This window comes from Stegostoma tigrinum, chromosome 6 (genome assembly GCF_030684315.1).
Source record: "Stegostoma tigrinum isolate sSteTig4 chromosome 6, sSteTig4.hap1, whole genome shotgun sequence".
NCBI classification, from domain to species: Eukaryota; Metazoa; Chordata; class Chondrichthyes; order Orectolobiformes; family Stegostomatidae; genus Stegostoma; species Stegostoma tigrinum.
The window spans coordinates 92285226-92303681 of record NC_081359.1 but is presented as its reverse complement, the minus strand read 5'-3'; the positions used below and the strand labels follow the sequence as shown (position 1 = coordinate 92303681).

The 18456-nt window shown below is 41.4% G+C and overlaps 2 protein-coding genes across 3 annotated transcripts in view; one reads left to right on the top strand and one right to left on the bottom strand.

The window, feature by feature from the left end:
- Positions 1 to 15043, bottom strand: part of ppme1 (protein phosphatase methylesterase 1) — an 85578-nt gene extending 70535 nt beyond the window's left edge. The window contains exon 1 of the mRNA XM_059646762.1: positions 14648 to 15043. The gene's annotated coding sequence lies outside the window, so the exon portion shown is untranslated. The remainder of the gene's footprint in view (positions 1 to 14647) is intronic.
- The window catches only part of c2cd3 (C2 domain containing 3 centriole elongation regulator), a 133194-nt gene that overhangs the window by 12739 nt on the left and 101999 nt on the right, over positions 1 to 18456 (top strand). For both annotated transcript variants that reach the window (XM_048532594.2, XM_048532593.2), the window contains exons 5-8: positions 1545 to 1726; positions 4369 to 4504; positions 7710 to 7862; positions 11003 to 11150. In XM_048532594.2, coding sequence (XP_048388551.2) covers positions 1545 to 1726; positions 4369 to 4504; positions 7710 to 7862; positions 11003 to 11150 — 619 coding nt within the window. The remainder of the gene's footprint in view (positions 1 to 1544; positions 1727 to 4368; positions 4505 to 7709; positions 7863 to 11002; positions 11151 to 18456) is intronic.

The window sequence follows — 18456 nt, the reverse complement described above, 5'->3', positions numbered from 1 at the left end:
ATTCTGTGCATAGGTCACTTACTGTTTCTAGGGCTTAGTTTTTACTAGTGCTTTATTTCTAGTTTCCTTGCTTTCATAGCCTTTAGAAGAGTGAGTGGTAATTTTACTGTAATATGTAAGGTCATGCAGGACCTGGAGAGCATGGATACCTGGGGAATGTTTCTTCTTGTGAAGGAGACTGGGCGCATAGCTTAAGAATAAGAAGCCTATGTGTCAGTAGTGTGAGGAGTAGATTTTTTAAATCTCTGAGTGTCATTAGAGTGTAGAAATTGCGTCCCGAGAAGGTAGTGTAGTCTAAGTCTTTAAGCTAAGTTTTAATAGATTTTTGATAGAAAAGGGAGTCCAGGATTATGGGTGCAAACAGGGAAATGGAGATGAGACCACACCTAGAAGAACCATGAGCTCATTGAATGATAAATCTGCTTCCAAAGGGCCATACGGCCTACTCCTGCTTCAAGGCCTAATGTTTCTCTTCTGCTAATATATGCCAAGCTTTGAACGTTTTCCATTTCTGATTGCAACCAATATTTTCTGTCAGTAACTTTCCCTCATATTTAAAGCAAAACCTTTATACATGATGAACCTGGCAACTGTTCTGTTTCTTGAATCTTGTAAGTCTGTCGGTCATCTTCTCAAACAAGACTGACTGTGGTCTCCCTCCTTCTGGTGGCATGAGAATTTGCCGATTATTTTCCCCCTAAGATGGTGTCTAGATTCCCCCAGATCACAGCATACCTTGCGTCTCCCTTTACTGTTCTCTACTGTATGACCATTCCTGACTCAGGGGTCCTCTACTATACTCCCAGCTGCTGGTGGACCTCTTTGCTCTGGGTCTGGTCTTACTTTGTAAACTTGTCAACCAACCTCAGTCATAAAGTTGTTCACACTGTTTAGTGTATCACTAATGCATATAGACCAAAACATCACAGTTTGAGTTTTCAAAATCTGTTGGGATAGATAATTTCAATCAGGACATAATTAGGTGTGTGTTGTGATGCCCAAGATCTCCAAGATTTGGGCGGAATATGTACATGAAAGTCAAACAAAAACAATGAGTTGTACAGAAACCAAGGATGGTAGAATCTGGTTGAAACAGGGAAAGAGACAAATAGTCGGTGAACATATGAAATAGGAGCAAGAGTGGCCAATTGAACCCCTCAAAGCTGTCCTGCCATTCAACAAGATTAAGGCTAATCTGCCCCAGGGCCTCAACTGCTGTTTTGTGCCAGCTTAGCTCCCTGATGTTTCAAAAACCTATCTACCACTCTTTAAATTGAAACATCTAAAAGCTTCAAATGGAGAAACTGGAAGATGTAGAAAATTATGTCAGAGTTTTGGAAAGAAACTAACAGCTTACAGGAAGGGCACAATAAGTTTTGTTTGTGGGAGATAGATTGTTCCTCAATTTTTTTTATTAAACAGGAATAAGTAAAATTACAAACTGTACTTCTAGAATGCAATTAATTTGAATTATCCAAACCTGTTAGAAAGAAATTAATTTTCAATGACAAAAGTGTATAATTTTCTATATGTTTTCTTTTCAGAGGAAGAGACCATGTGTATTTCCAGGAAAATGCCAAAATTACTAAAACTGTTTCATCTGAAAATAAGCAGTCCCTGAGTTCAGCCTCTGTTGCTCCTGCTGAGGCATTTGAGGCTGGTAACAAGCAGACTGCAGCACGAGCTTTGCTAACAGATAACCAATCCACCAAAAACCTTATTTCAGGTATGTAGGTAAATTAGCAGCACTCTAAAGAAAAAGCAGAGCATGCTACAAATACTCAGCATGTCAGAGATAGTTAATGATTCGGATTTAAGTCAGTGGTAGAGGTTTGAGATTGTTGCAGACTGTCTGCCCCTTTTGTATTTATCCCAGCAAATAGGATGACATCAGCCTGCCCACAGATCAGTGAGAAGCCTCATTCCACCAGTAATGGGAGAAGCCCATGTCAAGCAGCCAACAGAGGAGGTTTCTTTGTGCAGGATATTGGCTGGCACGAGGTGTGGGAGCCCTCCTGGCCTGGCCGTTTGGGTTCATGGGAATGTGTGTGTTTTCTCCTCAACAGTCCCCCACAAGGGTTCTCTCCCAACCTGCAACTTTCAGTCCCCGACTCCCTCATAAGAACCTGCCAACTTGACACTTTGTGAGCCTCCAAAAACATCACTAAATGATCCAGCATGTCTGACTGGCAGCTCTGCAAGGCTGACATGTACCCTTTAGCGGACTCACCTGACATTTTTAGTGTGGTTGTGGAATTGGGCACATTGTATAATTCAGCCCATTCTTTCAGGTCTGCAACCCTTTCACTACTGAAAAGCCACAGATCTGAACTGTTAATTCTGTTTCCCTCCACAGAGTGGGCCAGATCTCCCGATTGTTTCCAGTGTTTTGTTCACTGCAAATTTGAAGCACCTGCAGTATTTTGCAAAGAATTACTTAGCTTGGGACATTTGAATCTAGAGATGCTGAAGAACCTGGGATTGATTGCTTCAAAGGAGAATGCTCAGGGAAGATATTATTTTTAAGAAGTACAGGATTCTTAATAGCACAGATAAATTGTGAAAACTCTAGAACACAGGGCTGGAACATTCGGTAGGGTTTGCATTTTTGTGTTTTTACTATGATAGTCGATATTTTCTTGATCATTTCAGCATCTCATTAACCAATATTTCACTTCCTTCCATGTAATATTGTGATATTCTGCACAAAATTGCCATATATAGTAGGTATATTTTTGAATTTGCTGCTGGATGATGCCCCAGACCAATTACCTTGCCTTGATAATGATGTACAAACTGCCCTATCTATAAACCTGTTTGTTTCATTAGTCAGAATAAAATATTAGTTGAATTTTAATATCTGTATTGGCCCAGGATTTCCTGAACTGATTGTATCCCCTGTTAGACTACTTCTCTCACTTGCAGCCCAAAAATCATTTGCACCCCCAATTGCTGATGATGATGATTTGGTAAGAGCATATGGTTATCTGTAACTTTTGGTGAGACCAATAATCTATCATCTTAATGTGAATTAGAAGAAAGAAACAGGAACAACAGTGTAAGCAATAAGAGCATGTCCAGGTCATATCAGATACAGAAGATGAATCCTGGGGATGAAAGAAAATGAGACGATAGAAGAGCTAATAAGTTGTTAGTTTTGTTTTTCTTGTAAACCTCCAACAACAACTCGTGAGCATCCAATTTCACTTGTTCCTTTTCTGGGCTAGCTAAGTTGTGACATTTCAGGGACATGAGTTTCCTGAATAAAAAGGTGTTCATGCCCTTGTGTACCAACTGTAATTTTCTGCAGCTAGTTTAATTGCTAATTAATGTGCAATTTCAGCAAATTTGTGATACTCCTGTTTGGATGACAGCAAAACATTTTTATTAGTGAAGAATGGAGTGGTATAAATCATCCAGCAATTTGTGGTGATGCAGACCTCATGGCACAAATTGCTCGATACCATTATTAAACATCATTATTTTTCCAGAAAATTCTGGCCAGTTATCATTAATCATGTTCCAGTTTAATGAGTTACCAGCAGATGGCACCAAACACCACTTGTAGTATAAGATAACAGAATTGGGCCAGTCATTTTTTCAAGAAATTACCTAGGTAATTTCCTCTGATTTTTTTATACAGCTAATAAGTGTTGCAATATGTTAATATAATCACTCTTCCCACCCCTCCCCCATTCCTCTTTATTTTGACCTCTTCAATTTTTTTATTCACTTCGACTCATGTCTGTCCCTAATTGCCCTTGGGATGGTGATGGTGAACGGTCTTCTGAACTGCTGAAGACCATTTGCCGTAGATAGGTCCATAAAGCTGTTAAGGTGGGAATTCGAGGATTTTGACCAACGACTCCTCTAAATTGACCACTTTCTTGCCATTAAGATATTTTGACAAGACTGCTTTCTTTGCCAGAGTTATTTACCCAGGCCAGGCCTGTTTCTTGATTAACTAACTGTCTGATAACTAACTAACCCTCCAATAAACATTTTGTCTCTTCTGCAGCAAAATGTGGAAACCCATATGTAAAAGCACTGGTTCTGATTGCCATATTACGCAGGAGAAAATACAATTAAAATTTATTAAGGATAAACCCAGCATTAATGAGTGTGTACAAATCAGGAAAGTCTGAGCATTCGAGGGCTCTCAAACACACCCATCCTTGACTGCTGTGCCTTCACTTTATTGAGGTTCCTCTACTCCTTAATATCATACACAAAACCCATGTCTTTGACTAATGACCTTGAGATTTCTTTTATATTACATCTTTAATATAAAATTCACATGGTTGTTCTAGGAGAAGTGAACCATTGTAACTGTTTAAAGTGTTGCTCATTGGGCATTCTTGTTTCTAGTTCTATTGGACCGAGGCAGCAAACTACGAAATGCGATGGTGGTTTCTGCTATGCAAACTGTTCCTGACAGTGTATCTGCATTGGTGGACATTCCTTATGTGGGTCCATATCAGGACATTAGCAAGCCAATATTGAAGTAAGCTTGATCAAACTGTTTCAAGTATTGTTTTTGTGTCTTTTAAAAATTGTAATTATTACGAATTCAATCTGATAGCTAAACAAAAGGATTGTAGAAATCTTTTAAGGACTTTTCGAGTTGCTGAAGTGAAAGGAAAAACAACATGATTTGACAAAACAACAAGCTCATCTATCATGTTTTTGAAGTGTGATATTTACAGTTGGTTTCACACTGTATCATAGGATCAAATAGATGCAATATGTAAGCATTGACTCATTTCTTCCCTATCTGGATGGCATTAGCACTCTGGCATTTCAACCCAGTGGCTGTTATTCGTGCTTCATTAGGACTTTAATTTGAGATGTGACGCAGCTAAACTGTGCCATCATTGTTTTTAAACTGAGCGCTGTAATTGGAGTTATTACATGATGTCCAAGAGTGGTAAATTAGCTGGAACCAGGTGAAGCCAGAACTAATGGGAGTTCTAGGCAGGTAGATTTAATTTACATATCTCCTGAGAGTGCTAATCTCCATTAGGTCAGTGTATAAAACTATAATATCAATATCCTGCATTAAGGAGGAAAACTACCCGCTCAGCTGGTTTTCTGTTATCACCAGAAAGGAATTCTTCTTGGAAACGGATACAGACCCAGGATCAAATAATTTGTCAGCTTTTGCCCTCTAAACTTACATGTGCAGCATAACTATTTGGCCAACTAGTCAGAAAATTGCTGGCCTCCTTCGAAATTACATAAAGAATTTACATGAACCAGATTTGAATAATTTTGAATTTGTTCTGAAAGCAGTTTTAAATAGCAAAAGTCAGCACTGGCTGTTGAGAAAGGGACAAAAATGGAGGTGGAGTTTTGAGAAAGTAAACAACCAATACACTGAGAATGAATAACTGATAATGGGTCATAATTTATCAAGGTGTATCTGCGGCATGTACTCTTAGTTAGATTTCTTTCTGATTTACATGGCAAGTTACTGAGAATGCAAGGTGATCATCTCTCTGAGGGAAACTGGGCCATAGGATTTGAGTGAGCAGGGAAAGAAAAAGTTCATTCCTTTAAACAGCCAGTGTAAAACATTGCAAAATCAACTGCACAAATTAGGTGAATGGATTGCCAGATTATGCACAGAAATAGAGTAGAAGAATGGAATGGAATATCCTTTATTATAACGTGTACTCAAGTACAGACGTACAGGAGTAAGTGAAAAGTTTACAATGTCGCCCCATGTCAAGCCACCAGTGAAAGAAAACAAATTGTGTTAGGAAAGCTAGAAAAACAGAGACAGAAAGGAAAAATAACTTATTTAAAAATTGTATATTACAACATTTAAAACTTGAAGGAAAGAGTCTGTACATTTATAATGTTTATTTTCAGGACCAGAGAAGTTAACTGTAAGAATGTAACTCTTTTTTACATCATAAATAAAGATACTTAGACTAAAATGGATGAGTCTTTATTCATTTTTATTACATGAGTGCAGCGCTTCACAGCATTCAAACCATATCAGTGTTGAGGCTGGCAGTGAGATTTTTTCACAGAATTAATGCTGAAGCGCTACAGATCAAACAGCCTTTATGGAGTTTTAATTTTAACTACTCTTACTTAAAATTGTGAGACAGTTTGTACAAAGAGAACAATATTAACTTAGTGATAGCAAGAACTACAGATGCTGGAGTCAGAGACAACACAGTGTGAAGCTGGAGGAACACAGCAGGCCAGGCAGGATCAGAGGAGCAGGAAAGTTGACATTTCAGGTTCAATTTTAGTTGTATTTTTGAACTTAAACAATAGAGATTTTAAAAAATGGACTTTAGATAAGGAAAATGATCATGTACTGGAATGTAAAACAGGTCCATTGGTTTGACAGAAACAATGGGTTAAAGTTGTCATGTGAAGTCTGTACGTAATGTATTCTCTTTTCAACTGCTAATAGACCTGTTCTTAAATGTCTGTTGAAACTGAATATATTGTAGATCAGTGCAAACGTAAGAATGAAACAAAAGTTATGTTAACTGATGTGCAATCTAGTCTATAATGAAAGATAGATGAAAATTGAAATGATTTCTCATTGTGTCTTTTAAAATAAAATCCAATTCCGATTATGCTAAATTCGATTATCTGTTTATGGCATGTGAGACCTCAGTAGACAGTTCCACATCCAGGCAGACAGGGAAGAGAAATGGTGCCGCTGTGCATATTTAGCAATTATTCCACTACACTATGAATCATTTGCTTTCATCCAGTTTTGCAAGGGATTGTACATGCCAAATTTCAATAAATTTGAATCTTTTGCTTGTAACTTTCTTAGACACCACTTCTATTCTATCTTTAATTTGAAGTTTATTCTGTTTCATTAGCTTTGTATAGAACATTATGAATATCGAATTAATGCCAGTAGAAAACAATATCACAATGCAAATTGTTTAAAGTGAAGTTGAGATTACAGAACTGTTCAATGATTGGTGATACTAATATGCAATATGTTATTGATTTATTGTCCAAGGTCAACTGCAGATGATCCCTCAAAAAAAATTGCATCATAATTATTAATACTAGTTTAGCTGTGACCTTATGTAAGAACTGCATTGACGTATCTTGAATATCTCTCATGATACCTGTCACAGATTAAAGAAGAGCCAGTTTAACCTAAAATCAAACCCCTTATCAAAACTTGGTGTGATATACTGAGCTGTAAAGTTACCTGGTGTTTAGATGCCAGTTGCAAGCTGCTTAACTTTACTGTTGCAATTTATGATATTATTTGAATCCTTAATGAGATTACCACTGTATATTCTTTACTATCTCTTTGTAATCAACTTCCTACGTTTTGGTTTATAAAAAAAACTGGAAACCATAAAAAAGAATTATTTCCATTCCAGAATATCGCAGAAATATCAAAACCAACTTATTTTAATGTTCCAATCTGAAATTGCCAACTTATTTGAAGAAGAATCTACCCAGAGCAGCAAACTGATGTGCAAAATTTATGTATTGATGGACCTGTCAATTGTTTTTTATTTGTGAATTGTTCACTCAGGCACATAGTATTGCTATGGACATATTCTCCTATTTAATTTCTAACTTTTATTCACTTCATCTTATGTTTAAAAACTCATGGAATTACATATTTATGCATTGGTAATAATAAAGTTTCTGCTACAATAAATAATAATTTTATCAATTCTTTCCCTTCAACATCCCTTTGTCAGGACAGCGTCTCCTTCAGAAAAATTGCTTGACAACTTAGCAGTATCTGAAGCTATTTCCATAACCAAAGCTTCTTTATTGCCTTCCCCTGAGCACCCGTTAAAAGAAGTCCATCCAAACACAGATGCCGCAGCCATCAAGTTACTCCTTGGGAGGTAAATTCAGGGAGTGCTTTCCATTTTAATTTGCTTTGTATTTCACATTTTCATTGGTTTCCATCACGGCATAGTATGTGTGGTGCTGGTGGAAGGGCTTATCTGTTGAAGACCTGTTCATTGGACCTGTTCAGTATGTCACATATTACTGATTTGAACTGGGCCCAAGTAGAGATGAAACTCAGACATTCTATTTGGTGTTTGATATCGGTCAGAGTGAGCAAGTCAGTGCAGTCATTGAGGGGTGAAACAATTTCACCAAGATGTGAGAAGGAACTTAATGAGTCTCTTGGGAACAAGTTGGCAGGTGATCTGGGGAGTAAAATTGAAGACAACAGTAGTGATATGAGTGTTGTCATATTTGATCAGTGGCAGGGATGATGGGAGTTGGCATCTTCTCACAGAGGCCAATTGAAATCCTGACTTGGGCCACTTGAGGGCTTATTCCCCATCACTGGTGTCCTAAGAAGAATGCCCTATTGGCAGCCATTCCCATAACCTCAGTCCCAGTGACATTGCTTGTGCTGAAGAGTTGTGAGCTGGCAGCTTTAGGAGGCAGTATCTCTCCCCATGAACCAATGCAGGCTCGAGAGCAGGTCAGTAACTTCAGAATCCAGTCAGTGCTCCCCAAAAGAGCCCTGATATCCCTTGCATTTCAGCCCATCAGGGCTAATTCTATTGGTAACATTAAATGAAAACAAGATACACAGAGAATTGTGAGGGCCAGAGTTAAAAATGAAGAGTTAAGTAAGATTATGGAAAATGTAAGAGATGTCAGTTGGTTTCGGAGAGTATGTGCATGTGATTGAACAATGTGTTGTTAATATGATTGGTAAGCTACAGCTGCAAAAAATAACTATGTTCAAATATGCTGCAGTAGAAATAACTGAAACTTGCCTCATAAAATGGTAGGATTAGATGCTTTATATTCTGGGTACAAGATATTCATGAAAGAAAAAGAGGAGTAGTAGTTCTAGTGAAGTAAAATGTTGAAGTGTTAGGAAGAGAAAATGCCTTTGAGGAGTTAGACAGATTCTACTTGGAGATAAGAAACAATAAAGTGATGTTAGCACAAGGGAAGTGGCTCACTCTTGAGTAGCCCGAGAGTATTTATTTAAGCATTAAATATTGGGCGGAGAAATGGAAGATGGAGTTCAATCCAGGCAAATGCGAGGTGATGCATTTTGGAAGATTCAATTCAAGGGCGAACTATACGGTAACTGGAAAAGTTGTGGGAAAAATTGATACACAGAGAGATCTGGGTGTTCAGGTCCATTGTACTCTGAAGGTGGCAACGCAGGTTGATGGAGTGGTCAAGAAGGCATATGGCATGCTTTCGTTCACTGGACGGAGTATTGAATACAAGAGTTGGCAGGTCACGTTGCAGTTGTATAGGACTTTGGTTCGACCACGTATGGAATAATGTGTACAATTCTGGTCGCCACATTACCAAAAGGATGTGGATGCTTTGGAGAGGGTGCATTGGAGGTTCACCAGGATGTTGCCTGGTATGGAGGGTGCTAGGTATGAAGAGAGGTTGAGTCGATTAGGATTATTTACATTAGAAAGATGGAGGTTGAAGGGGGACCCGATTGAGGTCTACAAAATCATGAGAGGTATAGACAGAATGGATAGCTAGAAGCTTTCTCTCCAGAGTGGGGGACTCCATTACTAGGGCTCATGATTTCAAGGTGAGTGGGGAAAAGTTTAAGGGAGATATGCATGGAAACTTCTTTACGCAGAAGTTGGTGGGTGACTGGAACGCATTCCCAGCGGAGGTGGTAGGGGTGAGCACAATAGCATTATTTAAGATGTATCTAGACAGATACATGACTGGGCAGGGAGCAGAGGGATACAGATCCTTAGAAAATAGGTCAGAGATAATGGGAACTGCAGATGCTGGAGATTCCAAGATAATAAAATGTGAGGCTGGATGAACACAGCAGGCCAAGCAGCATCTCAGGAGCACAAAAGCTGACGTTTCGGGCCTAGACCCTTCTCTGATGAAGGGTCTAGGCCCGAAACGTCAGCTTTTGTGCTCCTGAGATGCTGCTTGGCCTGCTGTGTTCATCCAGCCTCACATTTTATTATCTTAGAAAATAGGTGACAGGTTTAGGTAGAGGATCTAGATGGGCACAGGCTTGGAAGGCCGAAGGGCCTGCTCCTGTGCTGTAATTCTCTTTCTTTGTACTTTGTTTGTTTAGGGAAAAGCTTCTAATGATTTCCTCTTAGCACAGTGATGAAGGTATATATTGTACTGAGTGACCTCTTGTCAAATATTAAGTTGGACAAACTTTTTGATGGACAGGGTCTAGATTTGTGGGGGATGGACGGGAAAATGAAGGTAAGGTCACAATCATATCAACTATTATGTAGTTCAATGGCAGAGTCTTGGTGGCTAAACAGTCTGAAGGGAAGCAATAGCCTAGTGGTATTATCACTGGATTGTGAATCCAGAGACCCAGATAATATTCTGGGGACCCAGATTCGAATCCCACCGTCGTGAAATTTGAATTCAATAAATATCTAGAATTAAGAACCTACTGATGACTGAACCCATCGTTAATTGTTGGGAAAAGCCCACCTGGTCACAGATGTCCTTCAGGGAAGGCAACTGCCATCTTTACCTGGTCTGGCCTACATGTGACTCCAGACCTACAGCAATGTGGTTAACTCTTGACTGTTCTCTGGGCAATTAGGGATGGGCAATAAATGCTGCCTAGCCAGCAATGCCCTCTGCCTGTGAATGAACAAAGAAAATAAACCTTCCCTTATTTCTTAGAATCTTTTTCACCTGTATACAGATCTTGTATTAAGGCAGGATCCTGTTGAGACCCAGTTTAGCTGGGGGATTGAGGGGGATTGGGGACAGGCAGAAAAGTGGAATTAGCTATAATCTTATTGGATCATGGGGCAAGCCTGAAGGGCTGTTTCACCTACTCTCCCTATGTCGTATAATTTATGGTTATAACCCTTTTTGCAACATTTTTAATTCTACATCCAGGTTTCTCTTGCATTTCTATGTAATTTTTGTTATTGGAATGTTTTTCAACATAAAAGACCAAAGGCCTGTTTATCATTAATCTACAATGTATTAGTTTTATTTTTTAAATTTAGTTTTAATTTCTTTCTGCTTACAGCACTGACTCTATCCCTCTTCATTACTGGGATGGGCTGGGCTCTCCTCCAGAGTCTCTATCTGCAGGAAACAGTGTTTTAGATGAAAGTGAACTGAATGATCCTCATTATGATCAGAGGCTGTTGGAACATCTCTTCTACAAGAATTCTGTGAGTCATAAGAGGGCACAGATCCCAGGAATTATTGCGTGCTGGCGCTAGTATATTATTTAACTATGGTGAATAATAACCATGGATGAATTTGTATTTTGTGCTTTAATGAGAAATGGATTCTGTTAATGACCAAGTTTGAAGGATAGACTAATTTCTTTGCTTCTACTCTTTCGCTGGCTATAACTAATTGTATAGCTCACTATCAGAAAATAGTCAACCAAGTCCCTTTAACAAATAATGAACAAAAGTTTCGTTAATAAAAGTTCTAAAATGTGTAAATGTATCCAGCTAACCCTCTCAAATAATAATACATGTACCTCCCTCTAATCCTGGAAAATAAAGACAGTAGAGTGTTATATTAAAAAAGTCCTTTGGCCAAATAACTCTTAAATTTAGGGAAAAGGAAATGACACGACTCAACATAACAGTCTGGACAGTGTAAATTCCAAGGTGAGTAGAACAACATCGCCTCATCGGAGGCCTCACTGATGATGTTACCTAGCATGTTGATGAAACGTCTGAACGAAAACAAGCCAGCTTGGCTAGCAAGTCAACAACCTCACCCACAACCCAAGCTACAAATTTTTGCAAAAACCTTAAAACAGCTGTGGGCGCATCACGCTAAAATTTGCCTGACGATGGGAAACTTTCGCTAACCAACTGAACACGACCCGCAAACAACTTCACTTTCTCCACGAGTGCCTCAGGAGCCAGGTACAAACCTCCACTCAACAACCCACATGCATACAAAATAGCTGAACAGAACGGATGCAAAATGCTACAAGTAATGATTAATGATAATCATGATGATAAAATGTGAGGCTGGATGAACACAGCAGGCCCAGCAGCATCTCAGGAGCACAAAAGCTGACGTTTCGGGCCTAGACCCTTCATTGAGAGGGGGATGGGGTGAGGGTTCTGGAATAAATAGGGAGAGAGGGGGAGGCGGACCGAAGATGGAGAGAAAAGAAGATAGGTGGAGAGGAGAGTATAGGCGGGGAGGTAGGGAGGGGATAGGTCAGTCCAGGGAAGACGGACAGGTCAAGGAGGTGGGATGAGGTTAGTAGGTAGGAGATGGAGGTGGGAGGAAGGGATGGGTGAGAGGAAGAACAGGTTAGGGAGGCAGAGACAGGTTGGACTGGTTTTGGGATGCAGTGGGTGGAGGGGAAGAGCTGGGCTGGTTGTGTGGTGCAGTGGGGGGAGGGGACGAACTGGACTGGTTTTGGGATGCGGTGGGGGAAGGGGAGATTTTGAAACTGGTGAAGTCCACATTGATACCATATGGCTGCAGGGTTCCCAAGCGGAATATGAGTTGCTGTTCCTGCAACCTTCGGGTGGCATCATTGTGGCACTGCAGGAGGCCCATGATGGACATGTCATCTAGAGAATGGGAGGGGGAGTGGAAATGGTTTGCGACTGGGGAGGTGCAGTTGTTTATATGACCTATTCTACAGCTACAAACGGGAAATTTTGTGCCAAAAATCACAGTACGTAAACACTACGGGCCAGCAATGGACTGCAACCCTAGAACAGGCCATCACCATCAAACAACACAGGACCAAAACAAAGAAGAGACAAAAACTACAGGAAAAATTTACCAAACTAATCCGCCTCAATGAGAAGGTCAACAACAAACCAGGCACATGGATAAGAAACCTATCCAGCAGACAAGTCGCAGAAACTGAGAAAGCTGCCCTGTTACGTAGATTGAACTATAACCACAAAGATGCGAACAGAACAGACTTCAGGGTCACCCTGGAAACTATATTAAAAGACAAAATATTCACGGATGAAACATAACAAGCCATCTGACAAACCAAAAGCCTCACACTAGGCTGAATGAACAAATGGGACATCCTGAACATATCAGAGAGAAAAGCTGGAAAAAAACTCAGGAAAGACAAGAACATTATCGTCCTACCAGCGGACAAAAGGTGCCTGAGCATCATTATGAACAGACCAGACTATTTTGAGAAAGCACACACACTGCTCACAGATACAAACACTTGCCAACAGGTGGCAATAGACCCAACACCACAGCCAGGTAATAGGTTCACCCAGACACTGAAGACACTGAAGGATGCAGTACACATAACCAAGACGGACTGCATAAGAATGAAACCAGAAGGCACAACCACCCCCCACTTCTTTGGACTTCCTAAAATACACAAACCAGACATCGATAAGACATTCCACTCCCGCACATCCCAGATGTCCAAGTTCTTCAAGGACCGCAACTTTCCCCCCACAGTGATCGAGAACGCCCTTGACCGCGTCTCCCGTATTTCCCGCAACACACCCCTCACACCCCGCCCCCGCCACAACCGCCCCAAGAGGATCCCCCTCGTTCTCACACACCACCCTACCAACCTCCGGATACAACGCATCATCCTCCGACACTTCCGCCATTTACAATCCGACCCCACCACCCAAGACATTTTTCCATCCCCTCCCCTGTCAGCTTTCCGGAGAGACCACTCTCTCCGTGACTCCCTTGTTCGCTCCACACTGCCCTCCAACCCCACCACACCCGGCACCTTCCCCTGCAACCGCAGGAAATGCTACACTTGTCCCCACACCTCCTCCCTCACCCCCATCCCAGGCCCCAAGATGACATTCCACATTAAGCAGAGGTTCACCTGCACATCTGCCAATGTGGTATACTGCATCCACTGTACCCCGTGCGGCTTCCTGTACATTGGGGAAACCAAGCGGAGGCTTGGGGACCGCTTTGCAGAACACCTCCGCTCAGTTCGCAACAAACAACTGCACCTCCCAGTCGCAAACCATTTCCACTCCCCCTCCCATTCTCTAGATGACATGTCCATCATGGGCCTCCTGCACTGCCACAATGATGCCACCCGAAGGTTGCAGGAACAGCAACTCATATTCCGCCTGGGAACCCTGCAGCCATATGGTATCAATGTGGACTTCACCAGTTTCAAAATCTCCCCTTCCCCTACTGCATCCCTAAACCAGCCCAGTTCGTCCCCTCCCCCCACTGCACCACACAACCAGCCCAGCTCTTTCCCCCCACCCACTGCATCCCAAAACCAGTCCAACCGGTCTCTGCCTCCCTAACCGGTTCTTCCTCTCACCCATCCCTTCCTCCCACCCCAAGCCGCACCCCCAGCTACCTACTAACCTCATCCCACCTCCTTGACCTGTCTGTCTTCCCTGGACTGACCTATCCCCTCCCTACCTCCCCACCTACACTCTCTCCACCTATCTTCTTTACTCTCCATCTTCGGTCCGCCTCCCCCTCTCTCCCTATTTATTCCAGTTCCCTCTCCCCATCCCCCTCTCTGATGAAGGGTCTAGGCCCGAAACGTCAGCTTTTGTGCTCCTGAGATGCTGCTTGGCCTGCTGTGTTCATCCAGCCTCACATTTTATTATCTTGGAATCCCCCTCAGACCCGTTGTCTACCTACCAGGCACTCCTTCACACAAACTGGCCAAGGACCGCAACAGAGACTTGGAAATGACATAACTCACCATAACAGACCGGACAGTGTAAATTTCAAGCGGAGTAGAACGACATAGCTTCATCAGAGGCCTCACTGATGATGTTACCCAGCATGGTGACGAAACTTCTGAATGAAAACAAGACAGTTCGATGAGCAAGTCAGCAACCTTATTATTACAGATTGCCCATATGCTTGTCTTTAGATGAAGTGACTTTCTACATTAGTTGTTGGCACTGGGCTTTTTTTCTGGATCGGTTACGTAGTTTGAACATTCTTTTCTGGAGACAGTGATGTAGATTCACATTTCTGTAAGTACCCTCTACTTGTATTAATGAAGGTTTCCAGTTTGTTTTTAATTGTCAATTGTAGAGATGAATTTTAAAGAAAAAGAGAGAGGGCAGACTGTTATCCCTATGGCAAGTTCTGTCTGTCTGTTTCAAAACTTCTTTTACTCCAAAATTAAGTCATGTGACTTATCTGAATGCAGTGCAGACATTGTCTTTATTTGAGGAACTTGCTGTTTGAAATGCAAAGTTGTTGCTGCTGCAGCCAGTGTCTTTTGCCTAAATAAGTGTTCTTTCCAAAATGTTCAAGATATACACTTCCAGCTGAAGATTTTATGAATTAATATTTTTCTCATAATATCTATGAAATTTCAAAACAGCTAGTTTCCATCTTTTATTGAATTCCTAGAGTGTGGAAAGAGGCCATTTGGCCCATCAAACCCACACTGACCTGCTGAAGAGCGTCCCACCCAGAACTGCCAAAATTACCAGTTCTGAGGAAGGGTCACCCAACCCGAAACGTTAACTCTGATTTTTTTTTCTTCACAGATGCTGCCAGACCAGCTGAGCTTTGCTCACAACTTCTGTTTTTGTGACTTCCAATACTGCACAGTTCCACTTTCCAGCACTGGCCTGTAGCCTTGTATACAGTGGTTACATTTCAAATACTCATTCAAATGCTTTTTAAAGATTGTGAGATCACCCACCTCAACTACCCTCACAGGCAGTGTATTCCAGATCCCAACCACCCTCTTGGTGAAAGAGATTTTCCTCAAATCTCTTCCTAAACCTCCTGTCTTCAACCTTAAAATTGTGTTGCCTCATTATTGACATTTCAACTAAGGGGAGCATTTTTTTATTAATGCATAGGATGTGGGCATCATTGTCTAGGTTAACATTTACCACTCATCCATAATTGCCCAGCAGGCAGTTAAGTGTCAGCCACATTGCTGTGGATCTGGAGTCATGGGCCAAACCAAGTAAGGATGGCAGTTTCCTTCCCCAAAGGATATTAGTGAACCAGATGGATTTTTCCTGACAATTGACAATGGTTTCACAGTCATCATTAGACTGCTAATTCTAGATATTTATTGAGTTCAAATTCTGCCTCTGCCATGGCAGAATTCGAATCCAGGTCTCCAAAATATTACCTGGTCCTCTTAATAAATAGTCTAACAATAATCCCAGTAGACTGTTACTTCCCTTTCTGTCCATATCCCTCAATAATATACGCCTCAATCCGGTCCCTTCTCAGCCTGAGATTATTAATAATCCTGAGATTACCACTTCGAAGTTCTGCTTCCTAATTTGCTACCTACCTTCTTGGACCGACTATGTGGAATCTCCTCCTTTGTCCTGCCTATATCATTCGTACCGATAGGGGCCATAATATCTGGATCCTCCCACTCCCACTCCCATTGCAAGCCGTTTCCAATCCTGGGAAAACGTACTGAAATCTGGCACCGGGCAGGCAATTTAGCTGTCTAGGTACTCACTCTTGGTTGCAGAGAACAGTATTAATTGCCTTCACTGTACTGATCTTTGCTATGACGCATTACTTTTTACTTGCCCCTCCTGAACAGTATCCTGTACCATAAGGCCGTAGTCAATTTGATTGTCCAGTCTGCAGCGCTGACTGTCATCTGATCAGTTTGAAGATACCTCAGAACTGTTGGGCAATTACAAAGGAAAGACACCTGCCCTGTGGGTTCCCTTACCTCCTACACTTCCAGTCATACTGTTCTGTCCCTGAACACTGGCCAAAACTGATGATATGACACAACCTTCAAATGTATGACTGCCACCTGATACAAAGGAACCTCGTAACAGTCCCTTTTTCCTGATGCATTGCAGCATCTGTTGGTCAGCTTCCAGATTGGACTATAAGCAGAAGTTGTTTGAACTTCAGACACTTGCTGCAGGCAGTACATGTCTGGATAAGACTATGCTCCCTGAAATGTATTAGTATTGCAGTTAGCATTTACAACAGATCAGTTACACCCACACAAAGAAAAACAACTTAAAAACCTCATTATCTTGCCTAATATTGAACTTGTAAAAACATATAGAAATAAATAAATCCTCTTAAACCATGAGGCTAGTAACAATCTATTTTCATAGAAAGAGTGTAAAACTGAATAAGGAAGGGTACATGTTCATCTATCTTTCCACCCGCATTCTCCTTCACAGCAAACCAGAAAATTACAGAAGCAAATTATTTCTGAATAATAGCCTTTGTCATCTTCTGATTGAGCTATGTAGCCAAGTGGAAATGTTAATTTCCCAATAACCATGGGGCAACCAACTTCCATTTAGCAACATCATGCCACACAAATAGCTCAAAATGCCACATCAGACCTCTGTGCTGCTAATCCCTAGTGCTTGTGTGATGCATAATATTAAGAAACAGATGACAAGAGGAAAGTGCGCATGTGTCTGTTTACTGTAATTGGGCACCTGGGCACTTGCTGACTCTATATTTCTATAGGTTTCTTAGGTTTTATAAAACCTATCGTTCCCACGTGTCTTTCAATTACTCAACCTACACCTTTGCATTCAATGTTTATTGCATGTATATGTCCAATTGACACTAAGGTTGGTGGAGTAGCAGATAGTGAAGGGGACTGTCAGAGATTACAGCAGAATATAGATAGACTGGAGAGTTGGGCAGATAAATGGCAGATGGAGTTCACTCCAGGCAAATGCGAGGTGATGCATTTTGGAAGATCTAATTCAAGGGCGAACTATACAGTAAATGAAAAAGTCTGAGGTAAAATTGATGAAGAGAGAGATCTGGATGTTCAGGTCCATTGTTCCCTGAAGGTGACAATGCAGGTCAGTAGGGTGGTCAAGAAGGCACACGGCATGCTTTCCTTCATTGGACGGTGTATTGAGTACAAGAGTTGGCAGGTCATGTTGTTACAGTTGTATAAGAATTTGATTTGGCCACATTTGGAGTACTGTGTGCAGTTCTGGTCGCCACATTACCAAAAGGATGTGGTCGCTTTGGAGAGCGTGCAGAGGTGGTTCACCAGGATGTTGCCTGGTATGGAGGGTGCTAGCTATGAAGAGAGGTTGAGTAGATTAGGATTATTTTCATTAGAAAGACAGAGATTGAGGGGGGACCTGATTGACGTCTGTAAAATCATGAGGGGTATAGACAGGGTGGATAGCAAGAAGCTTTTTCCCAGAGTGGGGGACTCACTTACTAGGGGTCATGAGTTCAAAGTGAGAGGAGGGAGATATGCGTGGAAAGTTCTTTAGGCAGAGGGTGGTGCGTGCCTGGAATGCGCTGCCAGCGGAGGTGATAGATGCAGACACGTTCGCGTCTTTTAAGATATATCTGGACAGGTACATGGATGGGCAGGGAGCAAATGGACACAGACTGTTAGAAAATAGATGACGGGTGAGACAGAGGATCTTGATTGGCGCAGGCTTGGAGGGCTGAAGGGCCTGTTCCTGTGCTGTAATTTTCTTTGTTCTTTGTTCAATTCTTTCTGCAGTTGCACCGCCCTTTAGGGAGGTGTTGGATGTATCTCCATGTATGCTGCCA